General features: G+C 51.9%; 1 protein-coding gene across 1 annotated transcript in view; it reads right to left on the bottom strand.

The window, feature by feature from the left end:
* Positions 1–25374, bottom strand: part of Zfhx3 (zinc finger homeobox 3) — a 242034-nt gene that overhangs the window by 142573 nt on the left and 74087 nt on the right. Inside the window, 2 exon segments of the mRNA XM_032887527.1 lie at positions 13596–14092; positions 19270–22034. Of these exon segments, the coding sequence (XP_032743418.1) occupies positions 13596–14092; positions 19270–21988 (3216 nt within the window). The 5' untranslated portion in view covers positions 21989–22034.

Below are 25374 nucleotides of genomic sequence, written 5' to 3'. Positions count from 1 at the left end.
GCCCTGTGGTGCTCTGCTATGGTGGTATTCCACTGCGATCCCAGAAGATGTGAGGGAGAGGCAGGAAGATCAGGAGTTCAAAGCTAGCTTCAGCCACACAGTGGATTTAAGGTGAGACCTTGTCCCAGAGAACCAGAAAGAAACATGGCTGACTTCATGGCGAGGAGGAGGAGGAAGAGGAGGAGGAAGAGGAGGAGGAGGAGGAGAAGGAGGAGAAAGAAGAGGAGGAAGAGGAGGAGGAAGAGGAGGAGGAAGAGGAGGAGGAAGAGGAGGAGGAAGAGGAGGAGGAAGAAGAGGAGGGGGAAGAGGAGGAGGAGGAGGAGGAGGAAGAGGAGGAGGAGGAAGAGGAGGAGGAGGAGGAGGAGGAGGAAGAGGAGAAGGAAGAGGAGGAAGAGGAAGAGGAGGAGGAGGAGGAAGAGGAGGAGGAGGAGGAAGAGGAGGAGGAGGAGGGAGAGCAGGAGGAGGGAGAGGAGGAGGAGGAGGAGGAGACTGGAGTTTATGTTACTAGAACAAAGCTCTCAGGGCAGGGACCAGGTTGGGGGCTAAGTAAGCACGGTTTAGACATGGACATTTCCCCAGAGCAGCTCCAGAAAAACAAGGGGAAGAGGCTTGTCAGAGCTGGATGCTTTCTAGGTTTTAGATTCCGTCTTTTACTCTCAAATCTTCAGGCGATGACGCTTGCTCACAGACTACCCATCCACCGGGAAAGACACAAATTAGGGTGTGGTTAAACGGATCCTGTTGTTAAAGGCTCTCCAACTAGGGAGAGACAGACCATGGCAGATGAGAGTGGGCTGCAGGATGAACTAAAAAATTTCCCTGAGGGAAATAAGTACTGAGAGGATAAGGCAACTTTGAGAAGGGAGCAGTTCAGGCTAGCAGGGTTTTAGGAGGCCACAGAGGAGTCCTGATGAATGGATGAGGGCTTCCCCAAGCCTTTGACACATTCTGCAGAATCCTGTGAGGGGTGTTGCCCAGAACTCAGGATAAGAATAAATCTCTGAGGAGAATGAAAGGTAAAGCTGTGGCTCAAGATGACTCTGTGAGGCCTTGATCCACGGGCCACACCCACCTCACTCCTGCATGGTGAGCTAGAAAGCCAGGAGCTCAGATAGGGTTTGTTATGCCAGTTCAGGCGAAGGGGAGAAATCGGGGGTGTTGCTAGGAGCAGGGGTCATGTAGAGTCTTTATATTCTAAGCTGAGGAGTCAGATGCAGGGAGATTTCAGAGATGAAGACAGGTGAGATGGTGTTGAGAATCCTTGGGTTTCATGAAGCCTTTGGGAGAGACACAGAAAGCAGAGGGGGAGATGGATCCCACCTAGGGGGAGCCCTAATATGCAAGTCATGGAGAACTTGGCAGATAGACAGAAAAGGAGCCCAGGGACAAGGCCGCTGAAGATGACCCAGACAGTCAAGACCCTGGTGCTGCAGACACCATGGACAACCTCGAGGAGGCAATGCCACTTCTAAACCAGACAGGTGCCAGAGGTCCAGACTCACGCAGGGCTAACAAGGGGTCGAGACCCAAAGATAACTCAGCCTTCTGTAGCCATGCGATCGATGATGTCAGCAGCCTAGCTGTGGACTCGCTGACTTCCTGGAAGTTCAGGCCATGATTACAGTTAGCAAGTCCGCCCTAGCCACGCCCAGGAAACCTGCAGGAGACAGAGCCTCCAACCTTTGTGTTCCATTCTTCCCACTGCAGAGAGAGTACCACCTTCGGCTTCTAGGCTGGCCCCTTCTCCCTCCACAATCTCTGTCCTGAGCACGAGGAGTCAATAGGGACAGCTAGAGTCTTGTCGTATGCAATCAGAAGACACCTTCAGGGACTGTCAGCAACATTCCTCCCAGACATGCTTCCAATAAAGACAATGGAAGGAAGGTAGACCTGGACAGTCCTAACTGCATCAGGCTGAGGCAGAGGGCTATCAGGAGTCTGAGGACAGCCTGATCTAGACAGCGGATTTGGGGCCAGCCTGCACTACAGAACAACATTCTGTCCCAGAAGAAAAGTAGCAAAATACTGTCACATGGAGCTACACACAGTGAGCTCCAGGCTAGGCTGGGCTACAGCAAGACTTTATCTCAAAGGAGAGCAGGGACTGAAGCAAGAGAAGGGGGACAGGGATGGGGGGAGGATGGGGAGTGGAGGGGGCTGCTCTAGAACAACTCATTTGTAACACACACACACACACACACACACACACACACACACACTCTGCATCCTTCAAATGTACCCCTAAAGGCAAAGCAACCCAAGATGGCCAGAGGTTCAACACACAAAACAAATAGTTGCACAAGCTGGCATGGGGAGAGGTAGGAACCAAGCCATGTCAAATGGTGTAAGCACACAGTGACCAGCGGTGGGGAGCTTTCTGGAAAACCCAGAATGGGTCACAAGACCCTCAAAAAGGGACAGGAAGCAGGCTCTTCCAAAAGAGAGAGAGAGAGAGAGAGACAGAGACAGAGACAGACAGAGACAGAGACAGACAGAGAGACAGAGACAGAGAGACAGAGAGAGACAGAGACAGACTTTCTGATAGGGCTACAAGCCTGTCTCAAGCAAGGTGGGATGTTGTGCAGCCAAATCACTCAGAAACGACATCTCTTTAAACGACATCTGTTGGATCAATTAGCTGTGTAATTAGCTCCCTCCCGGCCCCTCCCCAAGGACCCGGGCTTTACGACTGCTGTCTGAAACTTCCCCAGGTGAGGTCTGAGGTCTCTGAACGCCTCTCAGAGAAGACCGAAGAGCTGGCCAGACCCGGCTTCTGAGTGCAGGAAGGGTATATGTGTCAGGGTGGGTGGGAGGAGGAATCTTCTGGGAACTGAAGTATCAGAGAGAAAATGTCACCCCTGAGTGATGGGTCCGGAGCCTGCGCCTCCAAGCCAAGCTGCGGTCTGAGAGGTAAAGGACAGAGGCGTGGGGGGCGCACTCGAGGTGGGGGTGTCACAGGGTCTCCACTCAAAGTAGGACACACTGAGACTGGGAGGGAGGAGGTCAGGACTCCACTCCCCAAGGACACTGCTTGCTTTTTCCTGCCTGGACAGCTGCAGCCATCACTAATGGAACCAAATCTGGCAAAAACACAGTAAAAAACGAAGCCCGACCCGAGAATCAGAAAGTGAACACAGATGCAGCGTGAACAAGGGGGTCTCCGGCCAAGTCACCCCCGCCCCCACGGCACTTTCTAGACGAGAGCTGGCTTGGGGGCCGGGGGGTGGGGCCTGTCTCACTCTCACTGATTCCTGCGTAGGACGAATGTGGAAATCGCAATTCTGGGCCCAGCTCCACCTGGCTTAGCTAGCTGGAGGGGAAGAAGGGTGCTCCTAAGACCCCCTCTGCTTTGAATCCTCCTGGACATCTCCAGAGGGGGTGGATAGAAGCGCAGTCTGCCACACGGAGGTGCAGGTAGGGGAAGATTATGAGGGACACCATCTTGGGTGAGGAGACTCCTAGTCTGCATATTCATATTCTCTCTCTCTCTCTCTCTCTGTCTCTGTCTCTGCTCTCTCTGTCTCTGTCTCTGTCTCCTCTGTCTCCCAAACCACCCTCTACAAGAAAGCCACCAGCAGAAGCTGCTGTGCGGAGAATCTTCCTGAGCCCAGGGGAGACGGTACTGGGATTCAAAGTCGATTCAAACACAGCCTGCTAAAACCAGGGAAAGCAAGTTCTAAACTAAATGGGGGGTTCTTTCAGTTGCCACAATCCCCAGCTGGAACACCCTGGAATCTTCCTAACACCTCTACATGTCGCAGCTCCCTCCCAAACCCCTCACTGGGCCCAAGCAGGAGGAGAGCTAACCCCTGATAGTATTGTTCCTACTGTCCCAGAGAGGTGACTTCCCCTCAGGAGCAGCCAAGAGTAAAATGACTGGCTGCCACACTTGAGTGCCAAAGTCCGATACCCACCTTCTGTCAGGTGAAGCCTATACCAATCAAGGCGGGGGCTCCCAGAATGAGGAAGATTTGAGGGCAGTCAGGATTTCAGCGCCCGTACCCGCTCATTGCCCTCCTTGGCCAAAGGAAGCTCTCAGAAGAAATGAGGGTTCCAGATACACGGGTAGGAAGCAGGTGCTCCGGGGCCTGGGGAACGCACATTCCAGAATACAGAGAGAGGAGACAAAGCACTTGAATACAGGCTGCTAACAGAGCTCTCACACTCAACAGAGGTTTAGAAAGCTAAGGGCCCCAGTATACACACTGTGCCCTAGAGCTGACTGACACTCAGGGAAGCTGGCCCAGGTAGGAAATCTGCTTTTCTATTTGCTCCCTGGGGTGAGAGTGCAGACGGGGAAGCCTGGGGTTTGATCCCCTTGGGGCCACAGCTGGGTTCAGAACAGGGCAGATCCCATGACACCAGAATGCCTCCTTCACAGCCTACTAGTCCCTGGGTTCAACCCTCCTCCAAGGAACAAGGAGGTGCCTGCTCGGTGGTAATGACATGTGTCACCCGTGGTGGACCACAGAGGTCAGCTCACAAGTGTCTGCAAAGGCCCAATAGTCCCCAAGGAGGAGATCCTCACAGAGAGAGTGAAGAAGGGGCAGACAGCCAGGGGTGGGCATTTCCTTTAGTAATTCTGGTGTGCAGGCCGCGCCGGCAAAGAAAATGTTACTACAGTTGTTGACCTAAGAGACCAAGTAGGCTTTCAAGGCTCTGTCCTGAGCCTGGGAACCTGCCCTGCTCATTAACAATTACAGATCAAACACCAGCCGTAGGTAAATAGTTCTAACCTTCTGTGGTCCAAGAAAGGACCCCAGAGAAGGTTCCCTCATCACTCCTAATGAATCTGAACTCAAACTTTCCTTTTTAGCAACCTATTCGCCACAGACACAGGGATCCTCTATGGGCGATAAGCCAGACTCCCAGGTGAACCCCCATGCCTTTTCTGTATCTTATTAACAACTCAAGAGGCAGGCCAGGAGCCTGGGGTGAGCAAGGGCAGCCACATACCTGGCAAAGGTACGGCAGACCCAATCAAGCTTCTTGACCTCACCCCATTATATATAGTATATGACTAAATAAATATATATATTATATATTACATGAATACATATTTTTTAAAAGGAAATAATGGGAGAAAGTATCAAAAAATTAAAAATTTACCCAAAGGACTGGAGAAAATTTTGCACTTTCAAGACAGAAAAGACGTTTTACTTAACACCAAAACCAGGTGACAATCTGATAGGAGAGTTTGCGGTGAGAAGCCCAAAACTTGTTGAGAAACACTAAGAAAGGCAAAGGGTGGGGTGGGGTGGAGAGGTTGACAGAACAAGAGAACCACTTGTCTCTTTTAGCCTCCTGTAAGGCCTGCTGGTGGATATGCCAAAGTAAATACAAGATGGTCTCTTGAAATGCGAGTATAAGGTAGAGGTGTATGTGTGCGTGCATGTGTGGTGTGTGCATGTGTGGACCTGTGTGTGGCCAGCTGCAGTATGTATCTTTTATGTGATAAACTTACTACTACTTGCCCAGCTGAAACCTGCATGTCCCCGGGGAACCCCACACTGTCACTGGCTGTGCCTGGCACCCATACCTGGACACTTCTGCAGCAGGACTTGCTCCACCCAAGGGCCGTCGCCTCAAGTCAGTGGCCTTAACATCCTCCACCTTTTTCTGTCTCGTGTATCCCTGTCTGGCCTCAAACACCCTATGTAGCTGAGGATGACCTTGAACCGCTGGGGAAGGTCTGAATCTCTGGCCTTTAGGCAAGCCCCCTGCCAGCTGGGCCATAGTCACAGTTCCCAGCCCTCTCCACTAATTTTGTTTAAAATCTTCAGACTTCCACCTAACATTGCAGCTGCTTCTCAAAGAACCGAGGGGATGGGAAGGCCTGGGAACGTAATTTTTTTAAAGCATAAAATTGCTTGGTACTACCAACATGGTTTTCATAGGAACAGCCTTTCCCAGCCCACGCGAATTTAGAGTTCTCAGTTCTATTTAAAACAGAACCAAGAATATGGTTCGGGCATATTATGTAATTATTTAAAAAACTCTTGCCTTTTCCTGACAGTGTTGCTGACAATGCTTTAATTGTTCTCTGACAATTTCCCTTTCAAAACAAAAAACCAGAAACACCTGTTGGATCTGTACGTATTCAAATGTGCCCTTTGAGTCCAAAGCCCTAGCAACTAGAAAGGATTCAAAATGGGGTTCACGCTTTTACCCTATTCCGAGCACCTGCAATGTGGGCTGTCCTGTCTGCCTGATTTACCCACATAACTGTGGAGCACATGGCTGTTCTAGAAGCCAGAGAAATATAGTCGCTGAGCACGCATTCCCCTAACCATTAGAGACCACCCCTAAAATAGCAAATGCCATTCTCTAGATGGGAGAAGTTGGACCAGGCGGATGAGAAGCAAGCAGGGCCAGAGTTTCCCAACATTTTGCCAAATGATAGTTCCTTTCCTTCTTGGCTCCAGCTGGTGTCATGGCTCACTGACAGAATCGGACAGGAGGCTTGTAGCCTGCACTGGAAAATGGTTTGTCCAGAAAGGGCATCCACGCCCGCCTAGATGCCAACTTCAAAAGAGAAACCATGAGGTGGAGCTTCACACCTGTAATCCCGGCAGGCCTGAGGAGCATCTCTGCAAGGGTCCAGCCTGGGCTACTTAAAGAGACCCAGCTTCTAAAAACTAATAAATAAAAGGCTCAAAGGGAACTTCTATAATATCCAGGGACTACTCTCAGAACGTTTAGTCTTAAAGATAAATGGTGAACTATACAGGCCCCGTTAACATACTTTGGGACAGCTCCTCTCTGAGCCCCTGTGTATTTTAGCTCAAGATGGAGAGTTTGAAGAGAGCAACAAACCCAACACATGTCCCCTGAGCGTGCCAGAGAGAAAAGGAAAGGGAGCGAGGACCATGCTGCGTGCCCAGGACTTGGGATGCCTTCAACAGAGTGGAACCTTTGTGCCACTTCTCGCTACCGTGCCTCCCTAAATGCACTCCAAACCAGTGGTTCTCAACCTGTGCGTGCGTGGGTGCGTGCGTGCGTGGGGCGGGGGATGGGGGATGTTTACAGGCACATCCTTGCCAGGTCTCACACGCAGGACTCAGAGAACAGTTTGCACAGCCCTATTCTCTCCTCCTCCTCCCGTGCACCTCACAGGGATCAAACTTAGGTTGACAGGCTCGGCAGCAAGCCCCTTTACAGGCTCAGCCATCTCACCGGCCCCTAAGGGTATTATGTAAAAGGAACGCGATGTCAGCCGACTCTTTCAAACTGCCTCCTGCGCATGCGCAAGAGAAAGAGCAGCTACCCGGAAGCTGGGTGGGATGGCTGAAACCCGTCATACCATCCGTGCAGAAGTGTGTGCAAGGAAATACTAATTCGGGGCCACCCTGGGCTTCAGAGCAAGATCCGGTCCCATAGGAAGCACAAATGTGTCACTGTGAGATGTCACTAGACTGGCCTGCCAGTAATTTTCTCTTTTCCTGCTGTATTGAAAAAAAAAAAAAGTATCTTCATGATGGCTACATCCTATTTGTATTACATTTACAGTAAAGTTTGAAAAAAAAAAAAAAAAAAGGAATCCATGGCTTGTAAATGTGTAACACTAGCCATGTAAGAAATAACACAGACAGCAGCAGAATATAGTGATGTTCTATGAGAATTTGCACTGTTCATGACTATGTACACAAAAAGGACTGGGGTGGGAGAGAAGGGAAGACTCCCTGAGAGCTCACCAGAGGGGCTGGGGAGGGCAGGGGAGTGCGGTGCCAACGTGAAGAACAAGAACGAATGGCAAGTGTTTCGGCTAATGGTGACATTACTGGTTTCCTCAACAAATGCAGGAGAGCCAGAGCCGTGCGTCTAACACAATTTCAGCTCCATTACGTGAGGCCTTAAGGGTAGAGCCAAAAGACAACACTGACTAGGGCTTCCCTGCCCAAGGCTGTGCCCAAGGCCATCCCCAGAATGACCTGGGCAGAGCCTGAGGGGAGGACATCCGACCACACAGGAGAACTTCCTGAGGGTACAATTGAAAGTGCCTGAGATGCTTCCAGAAAGTGAGAGACCTTCCTAAGGAGTGACAACCACCCCCACTACACACCGTTGGTGACACACTGGCCACAGGTCCCCACAGCAGGGATGATTTAACCCAGTCCGGGGCTGAGCCCTGCCCCGACAGAGGGCTGACCTTTTATCTCCCTAGAGGTCCCTGGGGCTGACAAGTGGTTGGAGGCTACCACAGCCTGTCTACCACAGCCAGCCTGGGATCCCTCCAGCATGGACTCATGGGGCTATATGCTATCTCCCAGCCAGGCGAGGAAGCCATGTCTAGCCAGCTCTGCTATCCATTGAGGGAAATGAACTTCTAAGCCCCAGCTGCTCCAGAGGAGGAGGCCAGAGAGAACAAAGGCACTAAAAATTCCCTCCAAACCTCTGGCCACTCACACACACCCTCTGAACCTCCTGAATGAGCACATCGTTTTCTGGGCTGAAGCCACCTCGGGTAGGCGGGAGTCAGCAGACATTTAACAGTCTACGTCATTGGGAAGCGCTGGCAGAAACTAGCTCCTGAGTCAAATCACCCATAAGCCCTCTGACACTCGTACTTCCGGGTGGAGGACAGGAGCTGCCCCAGAGGACTTATGCCCCTTGCTGTGGAACAAGGCAAAGGTCACGAGGCAGCCCCCATGGGCATTAAGGGTACGGCTGCCTTTTGAAGAGCCCTCCCTGCCCCGTCCACACACAGCAGACACACTACCCAGAGTGTGGCCGTCAAGGAAACCAAGGAAAGGGGTTGGGGATTTAGCTCAGTGGTAGAGCGCAAGGCCCTGGGTTCGATCCCCAGCTCCGAAAAAAAGAACCAAAAAAAAAAAAAAAAGAAAACCAAGGATGCGGACTTCAAGTGAAATTCTTTCCAAGTGGTTTTATATTCTTCTGATTTGTCTATCCACCATGCAATGGCCTTATGAGACCCAAGGAGCACTTAAGGAGGAAGAAAGGCTGTCCTTCTGTCTGTCTGCACTGTGTAACACTTAGAAGAGGCAGGAGGGCTGACCGTAGGCTCACCACACGCCATGTGGGCTCACCTGGTATCATAAATCAGAGCCATGCCATCCCTCCTATTTTAAGCCAATACGGGGGGCTTAGATGCCGGCCTCTGATCTCACGAGCAGAGCTCGGGCAGCTCACACTGAACCCCGACACTGAGCTAGGTAGACAACCGTCCTTGCTATAATTTAAGATTATCGTGAAACCTGGGGTCTTGGCCCAATCAAAGGCACTTGGGCTGGGAACGATTTGAGTAATGGGTTCTGGTGCGGTCTTAATCCGTCTGTTAAAGTCGATACTCTCTCACAGCACAGCGGATTCTAAGAGTGGGCAGGTGTGCTTAGACTCCAACTGCCTTTCCATACCCTTCCCTCTTCCCCAGGGAGAAAAGACCAAGTATTCCCTAGGGCTCATCATGGACACCGTACAATTGTGAAGGCAAGATACTCCCAGGAAAACCCGGGCTGACCCATGGATTCAGAATCTACTCACTCCTGGGAAGACAGAGCAGGGGACAAGTACTATCAGTACGAGCTGTTCCTGGTGTTAAGACAAACCACTGGCCCCTCACATCCCGTGAATGGGAGACATGGGAAGGTGGGAGGAAGTGGAGAAAAAGGCATGAATGGGTTTTGGAGCCCAGCCTGTTCCACAATGCACTTCCGTGATGGCTTAGAAAACTCACTCGACACTGAAGGCAGAAACCAGGCGGCTGGGGTGGCCCACATTGGTTAGTCAGAATACTAGTCAACTGCATAACCAGAGGCGGCTACTGGTTAAACAGAAGCCAGGGACTCCACTATTGATTGGCATTTTTCGGGACCCAGAGGAAGGGAAAAGGAGCCTCTCTGTCTGATATCTTGGGCTCTCCAGATCCCCTGCCCCACTACAAACACACACAAACGTCACCTTAAAATTCATCCCTCGAGCTGAGATGATTCAGTGAGTAGAGGTGGTTGACACCAAGCCTGCCAACCTAAATTTGATTCCTGGGACACAAATGGTGGAAGAAGAGATTGAACAACACTCAAACTGTACGCACAAACACATACACATGCATACACTCACACACCAATAAGTGTTTTAAATTTAAAAAAAAAAAAAAAACCAAAAACACAAAATAAGCAGAATAGACAATTCTAAGGGAAAAAAATACGTTTTTTTTTTTTTTTTCAGATGAGCCTGACCTCTGTGTCGTTCCACATTTTAGAAAGGCCGGTCCTAACACAGCACAGCTACAGGCTGCCTGTCCACTCTCTGAAACCGTGGGACCCAGACGGTTCGTCCTTGGGGATTTTTCCCCCCGATTCTGGAATATCTGTGCTTCTTTATGACCTATCATTAGATTGGGACTGAGATCTAAACACAGATTCATTAGATACACTGCCTGAGGGAACCCGGTGCCATTTTGACAGCATGCAAATGCTTTGGCTCAACTCGGTTTGGGGATTTTCAGATTAGGGTTGTTCCACCTACGTCAATCCCCATGACATCAGGGAAGTGACAGGTCCAGTATGAGATCACAGTGACAAAGCCTGCCTGTGTTTCCTGATACCTCGATCTGTCTCCTCCAACACACAGGGAAGACGGGAAGAAGAAAAGGCTTGGCTTGAAGGAGGAGCACAGGAGAAGCGCTGTGAGGCCAAACTGCAGGCCGTACTCCCGTGGACCCAGCAAAGGACAGCTGCTACCTTCTGTGGCTAGGAATGTAGCTTGGTTGACGGAGTGTTTGCCTAGAGCGATGTCCAGTATCCAGTCCCTCATGAAACTGTGTGTGAAGATGCACACTGGTAACTAACGTGTGCAAGTGGGGAGGAGGAGGCAGGAAGACCAGAAGTCTAAGATCATCCTCGACTACTTGGTGAGTTTAGGACCCTTCTGAGACACACGGCATCCTGTCTCAAAAAGCAAAACGCAAAGTTTAAAAAAAAAAAAAAAAAAAAAAAAGACAAAAACAAAACAAACCCAACCTTCGAGTTTGCCCTGGCTGGTCATGAACAATTTTCCAGGAAGTGGGACAGAGTGAGAGGGGTGGTGGCGGGGCGGGATGGGGGGAGCTGGGCAGGCTAAGTGCTCTCCCTAGGTCAGCGGCTTCTGGAGCAGTTTCTCTAGCAGACAGTAAAGAACTCGATTACATCCAGTTAACTGTGCTCTAAACTGATTATGCATGTGCCGGGCTAATGGATTACATTAGCAAGAGGGAAAATAACATGCAGTCAATCTCCATTACTACGGGCCACACCAGGGCCCAACCACCTCCAAACCCCACCCGAATCCAGGCACTGAGGACAAAACCCAGGAGAGGGAGACCCCTCCCTGGCAAGAAGTTTATCTCAGTCTCAGGGAGGGAACAAAAGGGCTTGGAGCGAGCTCTGGATTCATCCAAAGGTGGGTGGGAGAGCTCCCTGCCTCCCAAAAGGGCCTCAGCAGAAGGGCACTCACTCCCCAAGGACTACTAAGACCAAACTATAAAGACCTTTGCTTCCTGACCCTGGGGGCAGGTATACTAAGGGGCTGGTCTCTCCAGGGATTCGCCAGCAAAATAGCTGCGGCTCCCAACTGGCGAGCCTCTGCCTCAGTATTTAGAGCTCTTCTACTTGTGGCATAGGCTCTGATCACTCCGCCTTGAGTAAACAAACAAACAAAACAAAACAACCAACAAAATAAATAAGGTAAGTAAGGCCCCGTCATGTAAGTGACCAGCGCGGATAGAGCAGAAAATGTTTCCTTCACACCTGACCTCAGAAAAGGCCTCATCTGACTTCCTGGGTGCGATCCACAGGCATGATTTGGGGATAGGTGGGTGGGGTGAGTCCTCAGTATAAACCCTGTTTCTAGAGCCTTCAGAAGCAAAGCCAAGTGCCCTGGACCACATGGAAGATATGGCCTGAGGACTTCGTGGTCACTGTGTACTCTTAAGAATCTAAGGAGTGAGCCATTTCCTCAGCTAGAAGAGGCCAACTTCAGTTCATGCCTATAGGACCCTTCATCAGGGTGATACATGACCTTCAGTGGCCAGCAGGATTCTCTTGTGCAAACTTAACTGCTGGGTTCTTCAGAAATGCTGATTTCCTCTGGCTTTTTCCGCCTGGCTGTCTTGGCCATGTCAGCGCCACCCTATGGCCAGTTGTACCTGCAACGGAACCTGACTGGAGAGAGAGTTCTTTCTAGCAGGACACAAAATCAGGCTGGTCCAGTGAGGAATTTGTATGCACAGAATGGAGGATCTGGCTTACTCAGTATCCAAGCCAATCCTAGTCTGCTATACCTGGCGCCAGCAGTCACTTCTAGAACACTCTATCCCTACTACCTTTCTCTAAAATTGTTCCTTAAACAAGGTGCTCCCCGAGGCTGTGCAAAGGCAAGAGGAATCGGAAGCATCAACCCAGCAGAGACCAGTGAGAGCCAAGGATCCCGGGTCTCCCTCACGTGGGGGTCTCCACGGACAATCACGAGAGGGTCATGGGAGACTCTGCCGGCTCAGAGCCCAGAGTCGGCAGGAACTGACCACTTGCTAGCCCAGAAGTGAGAAACCGCTGGAAGCGAAGAGAAGAGGGCTGAGGATGGAACTGAAGAGGATGGAGGGGAAAAGAGGGAGTGGAGGGTGTGTGGAAGGAGGCTGGGGAGATTTATGACGATTTGCACCTGATTGTTCATACTAAAGCCATTATGGGATGATTAGAGGGAAAGGTGAGGCTTTAAGTCCAGCGAAAATCAATAGGAACGTCTGGAGCAATCCTGCCGTGCAAGTAAAAGGACTATTTACAGGATCCGCGGCCCCTCCTCCTCCCTGACGGTCAGCGAGAGACTGGGGGGCTGGGGGGGGAAGGGGGAGGGGAAGAGGAGGGGAAGGGGAGGGGAGGAGGAAAAGGAAGGAAAGAGGCTAAAAGGAGAGGAAGCAGAGAACGTGGATGTGAAATGCAGAAATGGGAAAAGGATCAACAGGGAGCTCCTCCCCGTGAGCTGTTCTTCTCCATAGCATTTACTGCCTCCTTCCACCATGGGGTCTGCAACTCATCCTGTCCCTAAAGACTGAAAACACTGTGAGGGCAGGGATCTGGGTGTGAGCGCCGACGTGTGTGTCTGTCTGTATCCACGTGTGTGTGCATATACACATATGTATGTGTGTGTGTGCACGTGTCCGTGTGCACATACTTCCAGAACAATGGCCAGGATACAGAAGGTGTTTAGTGTACAGCGAGATGGATAAACAGAGTGGACGCATGAATGCCGTACTCTGGGAGCACAGAAGGGGGTTAGAAATAAAAGATAAACGAATGGGTAGAAAGGGACCCTGGTCTGCAGCAGCTGAGGGAGATGCGACAGACTATAGCAGAGACCAGCAACAAAAGAGAGAGCACCACAGCACTGGGCTGCTGGAAACTAGCCTGCCCCCCGAAATGAGACACCTCAACCCTTCAGCCACCAAAGGAAGCCATCGACACATCCCGGGCTTCACTGGGCATTGGATGCAAAAACCTTTAGAGTTAGTTTGCCCTGCTTTTCAAGTCCCCGGCTGCCCACCTCCAAGCAGCCAATCCACTCTGTGGAGAGCCCGTCCCTGGGTCTCGAGACGTCGACCTCACCTTATACAACTTCAGGCTGGCCTCGTGCCTGGAGTTGACCGTGTGCAGCCGCAGCTTCTCCAGACTATTGGTGTAGTAGTCGCAAGCGTTGCACTTAAGGTGCACAGGGTTGCCGATGGCCACGCACTTGAGCCTCCACTCGTTGGCCTTGCCACCCTCCTTGATGTGGGCCACCAGCTGGTACTTCTGCACGTGCTTGTCCGTCTTGCAGTGCAGCTGGAAGTTGGCCTTGAGCTGCGTGTTGTAGCGGCAGAGCTTACACTGGTAAGAGTCCCCCATCACGGCCTTCCACTCGTCCTCTGAGAGGCTGCGCTCCACGTTCATGTGCAGCCCCAGCATGTCCAGGTTGTCCGTCGTGAACTTGTTGCAGACCGCGCACTGGAAGAGCTTCAGCGATGGGTCGTTGGTCTGGATGAAGCTCTCGCCCAGGTTCATCAGCTCCTCCGACACCAGCTGTCCGCCCCCGAGCCGCATGTCTAGGGGGATCTCACCGCCCACTGTAGGGAAGGTAGAGGAAGACAGTCAGAGGTCAGCCTCGCAGCCGCGGTACAGAAAACGAACCCTGCAAGGTGCTATTGGCGGGACAACAAAATCCCCCTGCCGCTCGCATAGTCTGTGGTTTGCGGAAGGCCCTGAGCCTTCTCTATTCTGAAAAAGAACATCGAGATGAATTTATAGACCGTGATCCCCTGAACAATTTCAATCTGCCCCCTCTCTCAGGATCCAAGAAAAGTGCTAAGTCCCCATCAGCCTTTGTGTGCAACAGGATCTGAATGTCCAGACCCCACCCTACCCGCCCCCTGCTGCCAGAATTGGAGATGAACATAGAAGTCTATAATACCAGGCCTCTAGCAGGAACCAAGAGTGGGCCCAGTATTCTTCTACAGCATCACCAAGGAGCAAGACTTCCTGCCATTGGGGGTGGCGGGGGGGGGGGGAGACCACTCTTGCTGTCCACACAGCGAGAAACTGAATTTTTCATTGCCATTAATATTAATGTAGATGGCCACAGAGCTGCACGGCTAACTGCACAGATTTCAGTAATGAGCCCTCTGCCCTTCCCAAGGCCCCTCCTGTCAGTAGCCTACCTGTCCATCAGAGCTACCTAACCTACCTTTTACCCTTTCTAGAACGATCTTCCTTTTCCAGGTCCCTGAATCACATGGAATAACAGGTCACAGCTAGCTATACACAAGGCCGCATAGAGGCCGCCTCCCTACCAGGGTAGGGGCACTCTAGGGCAGGAGTCCAGCCTTCCTCTGAATGGCCCGGTCGTCTGAGGGCCCACCCAGTGTACACATGAGCAAATGTTTTGTGCAACAGACAAGGGTCAAAAGCACCAAAATGATACAGGCTCAGGAGGTGAAGCCAGACAGGCAGCTGCAGTCACGGGGTCAGCTGGTGCTCCCTAAGGTCTGATAAAAGACCACCATCCCTTCCCTCTGAACCCCAACCCGTTTTCAGTCCATCGCTGCCCTGAAGAAACCCAGGGGAAGGCTCACCTTCGCTGGTGGTGAACTAACACGACAAGCTCTTACATACACTGCGAGAAAGCCTTGGAGACAGCAGACCCCCCTCCACCACCTACACGGTGTACAACCCTCAGAAGGCTGAGCGTCACCTTCTGGTTCCTACCTCTCCTTAGAACACGTGCACGAGGGCTACGAGGTCTGCCCCCATCCTCCACCCTCCAATTGATATTTAAAGTTGACCTTTTATATGTGGTTTGACTGAGCTTGTTTTTTTTTTTTAATTTTTAATAACTGATTAGAATCCCAAGTTAGTGGCTCATCAAAGAAAAAATGATGAAGATGGCAGGGGTGGAGGCGGGGGGGGGAGGGAGGAAGGGGGGAGAGGGAGGGGGAGAGAGAGAGAGAGAGAGAGAGAGAGAGAGAGAGAGAGAGAGAAAGAAATGGGGGGGGGTTGTATTGACTACAAAAGAAGAGTTCAGTATGGACGCTACTAAGCTACATTCGAAGTCTTGAGACAATGTGAGAAAACAGAACAGTCTTTCACACCTGTGTTCCAGAAGATTCTGGAGGCTTTCCACCTCCAGGCTCTCTTACCGTGTCCCCTAGTGAGAGGAGCCATAACCACGACTTTCTTTTTAGGGTAAGAGGGAAAAATAAGAAAGGGAAAAGAAAGAAAAGAGAGGGAAAAAAAGAAACAAAAACAATCCCATCCTTCATAGGGACCAACGCAGACAATATCCACAAAACTACTCAGTGCTCGGTCAAAGGGAAAACTGCCCAGAGAGGCGAGACAAGGAGCAAATGTATAGTTTCTGATGTGAACCATGTGAAGCATCAAATCTTCCCCAACTCGTCAAACACAGCCTCAGCGCATCTATATACCGCTCTACAGAGAAGATCGGCTGTTGCTTGCTGGATGCCTGGATGAGCATTAGAAGCCCTCGGAAGGAGAGATTTAAGCCCGTTCCCATCCCTGGTTCACAGACCCAGTGGCGAGCGCTGGGCAGAATCGGGGTGACAGAGGGCACAGCAGAACTCCTGCCAAGACTCCACGTTGGAGATAGGCCCAGGCGTTAGAATCCTGCAAGTCCACACAGTTAATTCAACTCCAGTGAATTAGATGACCCTCACTTGATCCGCAGGCATTTGGGAGCCTGTCTTGAGTAAGATGGAGGCAGGCCATGCCTCTTGAGCCCTATGTGCACCTTGGGAAAGGCCATGTACCAGTGACAGAGACTCAACTAACTTGGACTTCACAGCTTGGCACAGGAGTCCACTCAGAAGCACGACTTCAAGAGGCATGAATTAAAGGGCAAAGGAAGGAGGCAGGTGGCCTCCTAAACCCCAAGCAAGTGCTCTGTTACCAGCAAGATGCCTGGTTACTTGGGAAGCACAAAAGAGACCCAGTGAGCCACTCCTTGATTCTGTGCTAGACCTGAGAGTCTACAGGGATGCTTGGGAGGGAGCTTCATATGGCTGTAAGCCTTAATGTCCTGTCTACAAATGGCGGCAAACCCATTTTTAAGTCAGACCAGACCGAGGGGTGTAACCGCCTCCTCTACATCCTCAAGAACAGAAGCAGATCCAGAGCAAGCATCTGGCCACTAAAGAGAAGGTTCTGTCGGAGAAAGCATGGGTAACCTGGTAAGTAAGAGTGAATTTCACAGAAGCCCTTTCTGCCCCACGGCAGAACCCAATCATATCTAATACCCTAGAGTCGCCTCACCGATGGCCTGACCACAGCACGGCAGGTGCCACCGAAACTTTGCTACTTGCCTATCTTCTTCCTTCTGTGGAGGCCACACCACTTCCTTTGTGAATCTTCTGAACACATCACCTCATCCCCACACCTACTCCGCCTTGCAACACGGAACAACTGTGACTCTCCTCACCGGGACAGGACCTCACAGCCACAGAAAGGGCAGGGTGCCTCTGAAGACCCACCTCTTCCAACCATGGAGCTCAGAACTCAAGAGGCCTTCCTGACTGAGGCGGGCAAGATCCTCAGAAGGGACAGCTCTACTCTTAGGACATAAAGAGGCTCTTTTCTGTGGGTCTGAAGACAAGGACTGTCCCTTTGCTTCTTTTGTATTTGGCAACTGCGGTGACCCCCTGGGACTTACAGACACTAGGTGGAAAAGAGAAAATAAACTAAAAGATGTCCCCAATTGAGGGATTCAAGGAGAAGTCACTCACTTTCAAGGGAACCAGAGACCCTGATTTGTCAGTATGAGTTCATCCCGTTTCTATGTTTCTGTGGTATAAGGGCTACACCCAGTTCCTTCTGAAGATTTGTCTAGTCTACCAAAACATTATTGTCTCAAAGATGGGAAAACTAATTCCTGTTGGAGAGAGGGGGAGGGATGAAGAAGAAGAAGAAGAGGAGGAGGAGGAGGAGGAGGAGGAGGAAGGGAAAGGTGGGCATATGGGCTTCAAGGCACCAGGACACAACACCCACCCTTCCCAGGGTGCACGGGTTCACTCTGGGGACAAAACAGAACAAGGGATTCTTGTGCCCTTGTGGTTGACCAGTCCAGTCGGTGAAATGTCTTCAGATCATTTGGTTATAAAAGATCAACAGGTTAATGTTTCAAAACAGAAAACAAGGTTCAAATGTCATGAATTCAAAGGGAAGCAGAGGGCAGGGAGAATGAGATGGATGCTAGGAAACAGCTCCCTTGCAACAGGATACAAAATAAGAGAGCCGAGTACTGGTGAAATCTGGCCTCCTGGTGCTTGCTTAACCCACACCCAAATCAAGGTACGCACTTGCTTTGTTGCTAAGAACACTATTCATTCCCATGCCAATCATAGGATGCTGCTAACTAACGTTCTCTCTACGGATCCAAGAAGGCCTAGACAGTAGAGTCAGGGAATGGAAGTTAGGTCGGGACCCACTTAATGAGGCCAAAAGGGACCTGACCATCATACTAACCTTCAAACAGTGTATTTTCCTGGTCAAAACACTGGTCATGACCCACAGCCCTCAGCACCTAAATCCCACACACTCTTGGTTCTACTATATATGTGTCAAGCTTATCAGTAAGAATTGGCACTGTGGTTTGAAAAAAAAAAGTCCCCAAAGGCCTATGTGTTAAAGACTTGGTCCCCAGCCTGTGTCACTATGGGAAGGTGGTAAACCAGAGATGGGACCCAGTTGTGAATCTTCTAGTCATATGGGACCCTGGCCCCTTCCTCTCCTTTTCAGATCAATCGATCAATGCCCCCCCTCCAAGTATTCCCACTATGATACAAGATCTTGCCACAGGGCCCGGAGCAATAGGACTAACTGAACAAAGACCAAAACCCCCAAAACCATGAGACAAAACTATTTCCCTTTACACACCCATCACCTCAAACACTTGTCACAGTGGCAGAAAGCTGACCTTTAAAAGCCTGCAGGTAGGTCACCCAGCTTCTCTAAGATACTGTTTCTCCTGGCAACCCCCAATAAGCTAGTATCCAACTGCTATTGAAACTTAAGCTTTCTTTGATGGACAATATTACAATTTATTCAGTTCTTCATTGATCACAATACTCATGACAGTGTCCCCAGGGCAATTTAATTCCTAATTAATGCCCAACTACACTAATCAACAACTCATCCGAAATAAGAAAGTATAAGAATGTATCTCTTTCATCAAGATCCTGGAAAATACACAAGAGAATTCAGGGAATCCCCCTGGGTAGCTCCCGGCTCGGCACAGAACCAACCTTTGGGTTTTTCAATAAGGTTTGTTACAGCTTCCAATTGCTCCAACTAAAACCATGATGGTCACTGTTTAAATTATTGAGGATGGTCCCAGCTATAGTTTCCTGTAAGTTTCGATAAATATTTAATGGAACCCAAGAGTTTTGAGTGATTGTGGCAATTTTTCAAACTGAGGAAGAGAAGAGAGAAAGACTGTAAACAGAAAAAGGAGGTTGACCACAAGCCAAAAAAAACTGGAGGCAACATTCGAGTTTTAATCCTGGCCCTACGTAGCCAGACTACAATTATGGTTCTGTCCGATGCATAAAATCTTCCATATGTACACATGGGGCGTGGGGAGAAACCCTGGAGGGAAAACTCTGGATAGTCAGCCATTTCCATTTAAAAAAAATTGAGATAAAAAAAAAATCAAAACCAATTCACACGCTTGGCCCCTGGGAAACCCCTATGGTGAAAACACACAAGCCCGAAGGGAAGGGGTTAGCCTCACCTAGAGCAGGCGTCATGGCGGCCATGGGCCCTGTAGGATCCAGCTGGAATCCACTCATCATGAACTGGGCATCCGAAGCGGTACTGTCCATCTTCAGGTTGGGCAGGTTCATGTTCTGGGCCAGGTAGTACTGGTAGAGCTCGGCCTCGGCGGGCGAGGGTAGGCTGCCGAGGCCCAGGTGGCGGTTGTGCTGGATCTGTGTCATGTTCTGTTGAAGCAGCATCATGTTGTGCATGTGTTTCTCACTGGTCATGTGAATGCGGAGGTTCCTGGCCACGTTGGTCTCGTAATCACACACCTCACACCGCCACGTGGGTTTGGTTTTTGGTTTGGTGGGTGAGGGGGCACCGCAGGAGCTCCCAATGTTGGCGGCGGCCGCAGCCGCGGCCGCGGCGGCGGCGGCGGCCCCGGCGCTGTGGCTGAAGACCTGCTCCCCCCCTCCGTTCTGCAAGTTCTGCATGTTGTTGAGATGTTTGTCCGACTGCATATGAATACTGAGGTTGCCTTTGGTAGTTGTGGAGTAGTTACACACCTCACAGCGGAAAGGCTTGTAACCACACGTGTAGCTCTCGCCTCGCGCCAACCGCGGGTGGGGCTGCCCGCTTTTGCAGTAGACGCAGGAGCCCCCGGGCTCCGGGTGCTTCTCCTTCATGTGCGCCTCCAGTGTCTGCTGGTACTTGTAGTGCCAGTTGCACTTGGGGCACTTGAGCGTCTTACACGAGTTACGAGAATGCATCATGGTCATGTGGCCACCCAGCGAGCGTGAGGAGCCCAGGACCGTGTCACATTTGGGGCACTCCACACCGCTACCTGAGGGGCACTCCCCGACCCCAAGCTCGCAGAGGGAGCCAGCGTGCTGGTGATGAGGGGCAAAGCCCCCATCGTCGCCCTCTGTGCTTTCATTTGGTTCTGGTGCTGTGGCACTGTCTTTATTGGCACTTTCGTCAGCGAAGTCCAGCCTCCTGCCCTCTGCCACGTTGGCCCTGACGCCCTCACTGTTAAAGCTTAAACGACTCCTCCGGTTCGCACCATCAAAGACAACAAAGTTAGAAGCAGAGTTAGAAGTAGTAGAAGCTGTGCCCCTCGACAGGGTCTGGAGCACATTAGGCATTAAGGGGGAGTTAGAAATGCTTTGGTTTGAGAGAGCAAGGTCCTTTTTGCTGCCACCACCTGCCGTGGCCCCAGACTCCTCGGGGGGCCTGTCCTCCAGTTCCTCCTCCAGCTCATTTGGAAAGAGTCCTTTGCAGCCCTCGTCTTCCTCTTCCTCTTCTTCCTCCTCCTCTTCCTCCTCCTCCTCCGCCTCTTCCTCCTCCTCTTCCTCCTCTTCTGCCTCCTCTTCCTCGGCTGGCTCTACTTTCTCGGAGAAGCAGTCCTGATCCCCCACTTCTCGCTTATCTCCTTCAGCTGCCCCAGAGTCCTTGCCCTCTGAGGATTTGGTAGGACTAGAAGCCAGAGGCCCCAGGGGGACTGAGGTAATGGGGGTCTTCAGGACCGAGCTGGTGAGCCCGCCAAGGTTCAAGAGGGTGCTGGGGGTCAAGAGGCCAGCCTGGGGCTGCTCAGGGCCAGCAGCAGCTCCGGCTGGGAGGGCCTCCTCCCCGTCCATGCGAATGCCACTAAATTTACCATAAAAACTGTGTCCGGGGCCTATGAGGTTAGCTGTGGAAACTAAAGGGTGTTGAAAGTTTTTGTTTTTTGGTTCCAGAAAACTTACAAGGGGTTCCTTGTCTTTGCCAATCCCTTGGATGATAGCGGAGGTGTTCTTATTGCTAAGAAGTTTCCGCTCCTCTTCACTCAGGGTCATTCGATGGTCGTGCACCGCGTGGGTCACGAATGAACGGACATACCCAAAGGAGAGTTTGCACAAGAAACACATCAGAATGGGTTTCCTCTTGCCGTAGAGCACAAAGCCATCGAATTTGGACAGGTCCACATTGTTGGGGACATCTTTGGATACGCAGGAGCTTTTGGCAGAACCATCACTGTTCAGGTAATCCTTGTTGCTTTTGTGTCGCACGTCAAAAACGCGGAAGCTGTGCAGGACAGGGCTGAGCCCCGCCAGGGCTGAGGTATTCGGGAAGGCCTGGTCTGAGCCCTCAAACCATTTCCCGAAGGATGAGGCTATGTGGAAAGTGTTGATGATCTGCGGGTACACGGGTGCAGCACACGAAGGGTCCCCTTGTTTACCCCCCACCCCGGGGAGAGAGTTCAGGAAGAGCGAGGGGACGCCCCCGCTTCCACTGCTGCTGCCGCACGCGGCCCCGCTCTGGGCCAGCTGGCTCAAGCTCTCAACAATGTATGCGGAGCCATCTGGCTGGTAGACGATTTCCCCGGCCAGGTTCTCCACATCGCTCTCCTCCTCGCCCTCCTCGCTGGTGTCGCTGGCGCTCTCCTCTCGCAGGGCCGGCGGGGGATGCGTGCCAGGGCAGTGGTGCTCCATGTAGGTCTGGAGGCTGGAAAAGGAGGCTGAGCACTCGTTGCAGCTGACCTCCTTGCTGGCGGGCTCGGCGGGCGGCCCAGCGGAGGTGCTGCTGTCCGCCAGGCGCTCATTGAAGGGGGCCCTCAGGCTGTCCAGGGGCCCATGGCTCTCGCCTGTGGGCTGCTCCATGCTACTGGGTTTGTCGGGGAGGTGGGTGCTGTTGAGTTCAGTCCATTGCCGGTGCTGAGGGATCCCGCACCCATTGTCCTTCCCCGAGACGACGGGCGAGTCACAGCCTTCCATGGTAAGGCCTGCGTGGAGCTTTCATTGCACCCAGTACGGATCGGACCTGAAGGGCGGAGGCAAGGGCCGGGGAGGAGGGAGAGAGGGGAAAGAGAGAAAGAAAGGAAAGAGGTTAGGAGGGCCGAGGCTAAAGTCCCCCTGCATGGGGTGCTATAAGAAGCTTCTGTCCACACCCACAACTCAAAAGCTTGCAGGGCAGAGGGCAGACTGGGGGACATGGCCCTGTACAGTGCAGTACAGAGAGGGCAGGCAGCAGGCACCATGGACGACACAGCCCGGTCCATGCAGTGAAGGGGAAATGGGGAAGTGGTCAGGGATATGCCCTTTAGACTAAACGCTGTCTGTCACTGTACAGCTAAACCCATTGGAATCTCCACTCGGTGCCATCAGGGCTTCGAGACAGGCGGGGCAGGGAGCCACAGTGGAAGAGGCTTGTCATCTTTCCAGTACCCAGTGAGGTCACAGAAAGGGCCCTTGGCGCATACAGATAACTTACATGAAGTCATCGATCACACCGGGGAGGGGTGGGGGTGGGGGGACACCAGGGAGGATGAGGGGAAGAAAGAGACTGGCAGGCTGAGACATGCCCAGTGATGTAGAGAAATCAGAGGTGCTTTTCAATGCCTGAGTGTCAGGTTTGGTAAGTTCAAAGGTCTTCAGGGTCAGAGGGCAAAGGTAAAGTGTTAGGTACATCCTGAAAAGGGCCCAAGGGGGCCAATGGCCAGATTCCTCCCCTTCCGGTCTCGGAAACATCAGAAGTCACATTTCCCAAGCAGTGAACCTTACAGGGTAAATCTCAATAGAGTCCGGTGCCACGACTCTGACCATCAAACTCAAGAGAAGACGCCCCAAATTCCCACCTCCTTCCTCCCAAACCAGAAACGCTTCCTTGTCTGGAGCTCAGCACACTTCACACTGAAACTAGGAAGGCAGCATGGATGAGACTGGCCAGACTTTCAATGGGCCAATGCCTCCTTGGGGAGCAATACCTCAGCTCGTCTGCAGGGAGCCCGTTCGCCTCGCCGTGTGCCACGCATGGGGCGGTTTTCCCCTGCAGAGGCAGAGCCGGCAGCTGGGCTTAGCAGGGCCCGCTTGCACAGCTGACTCTTAGTTATTGGTTGCTACCCCAGCAGCTGTCCTTCAGCCCTAGGGCTTTTCCGTTTCCGACTCCGGAGTGCTACTGAGCTGAACTTGCCCTCTGAGAACTCACATCCCCGGGGAAGGTAGCAACAGATCACAGGGCTGCCGGGCTCCTGCAACATCACCGCAGGGGCGGTTATCGCCTTGCTGCCATTCTCCTACAGGTGGCTCAGCACCTCTCCGAGTCCAGTCTTTTACCCTCGGACCCCAAGCCATCTGTCCCCGGCTCTGCCATCTAGCTCATTCATAAGCAGCAGACAAAGCTCTTGGCTGGGGTTCATCTCCCTCCATCTCCTGCCAACCCTGTCTTCGGCTTTTTGCATTTCCTCCAGGCTTGACTGCATAGTGAGCCAACAGCTCCCCCTCGGGAAAAGACGGAGAAGGCAGGCTTGCAGGAGCCTCCAAAGAAATCGCTTTTCTGAAGGACGTGCCATGATTGGCTTACGACTCGCAACCTACGCACTTGTCTGATCAACCGATAACCTCGGTCTCTGCGATGGTAAAAGTTCTGTGTGCCTCAGAAAAGACGTGCTCGTTTGAAAACAAATCGCCACGCTAAACCAACCCCAGTGGCAAAGGAAACAGGACTTCCCATAAGGCTTAGCTGGGATCTAGGTGAGAATCTGGGGAGGCTCTTCCTAAGGACGTCCCCTGATTGGCTAGATGACACTTGATTGACAGTTCAAGCCCAAAAGGATGGCGGGTCTGAAGGGGCGGGAGGGTTAACAGCCCGATTGTAAAATCAATGTCATAAATGCTTGGTAAGTTACAGGAACATGCGGGAAGGGGAGGCCACGATTGATAAAGGAGAACAGCTTTGATGCTGCACCAGGGACTTGTTTATTGACAGCAAAGCCAATCTCCTCTCCAGCCTGGGCTGGGCCAGAGAAACCTGCTAGCATTTACCAATTAATTGGTGGGCTTTGCTTGCCCGGCTCTCTTCCTCCTCCTCCATGAACTGGCCAGCTAAGGGGCTGGGACTTTAAACACAGACAATGACAACGACAATGACAACAACAGCAACAGCAGCAACAACAACAACAACCAAAACAATATCCCCTTTAATTTGTTCTCTACTCCCAAGCAGGTGACTAATTCTGAAAGACAGAGAGCTGGGGGCACTGGGTCTGGGGAGTGAATCTCAGGGAGGTCCATAAGGACACAGGTGGGAAAGAGAACCCGGTTTCCAGACCCAGGCTGCCTGCGTTAGGCCTTCTCCTCCGTGCACACCGACCACTGACTGACCGCAAGCCAAACTTTTTGAGGAGCCCCATGAATAGCACTGTTCTGGGAGATGCAGGCTCCTGGTTCACACCCCACGCCAAACACAACTGAACCTGAACTAAAGCTTGAGACGCAGTTTCGCAGCGTCTCCGTCACCACGTCTGTGCCTGGTTTCCATATTGCCAGGTAAGGGGGTGGAGGGCAGGAAGGCCAGCTGCACGCCTCAGCCTCAGTCCCTAGCAGATGCGGGAAGAAGGAATAGACAGGGGAAGGGGGTGGGGGTGCGCTGACGTGAAACAATCTCTTCATCCTGCCCAGTCTGGCAGCTCATGGGCCTCGGGGCATCCACTGCTCTCCCACCCAGCGTGCTTGCTCTGTTTATCAGCCAGTCAATAAGAAAAAGGTAGTTCTTACTTAAGGAGCCAGAAGTCAACTCCGCAGGTCGATCAGCACTCTGTCTGTAAACATGGTTTCCCGTAAAATCAATGCTCTTCAGTTACAGAGGGCGGCCTGGGAACCAAGTGGGTCCCCACACTTTCACGGGAAGCCCTGCCACTCAGCATTCACAAATCTCTCCTCAGCCCCCTGGCCCACCCCTCAAGCCCTGACCCCATCCCACGGGCACTCCAGTCAGGCTCACCCGGAACTCTCAACCCTCGCTGTGGGCCAATTCTTCTTCCCCTGGCCGCTCCCCCAGGTTCCCCTTTAAATGGCCTCAATACTACACTCAGTGCTATTTGTTCAGGAATTCAGTTCAGATTTTATAAAGCACATCTTTCCAAGGACAAAATTCGAGCGTAGACACGGAAGGGATCCAGCAAGCCATCTGTACACACACACTGTTGCTCGTTCCTTTGCTCTGCTTAGAGCATTTAAGTCAGCCATTTGAGAAGCACTCAGCACATGGGAATTCCAGCACCTTAAGAATCCCCCAATACAAAGAGGGAGAGGGGCGTGTGTGTGTGTGTGTGTGTGTGTGTGTGTGTGTGTGTGTGTGTGTGTGTGTATTGCAGTTCCCCATT

This window comes from Rattus rattus, chromosome 17 (genome assembly GCF_011064425.1).
Source record: "Rattus rattus isolate New Zealand chromosome 17, Rrattus_CSIRO_v1, whole genome shotgun sequence".
NCBI lineage: Eukaryota > Metazoa > Chordata > Mammalia > Rodentia > Muridae > Rattus > Rattus rattus.
Note: the sequence above shows the minus strand (reverse complement) of the source record. Positions and strands in the feature narration are given on the sequence as shown.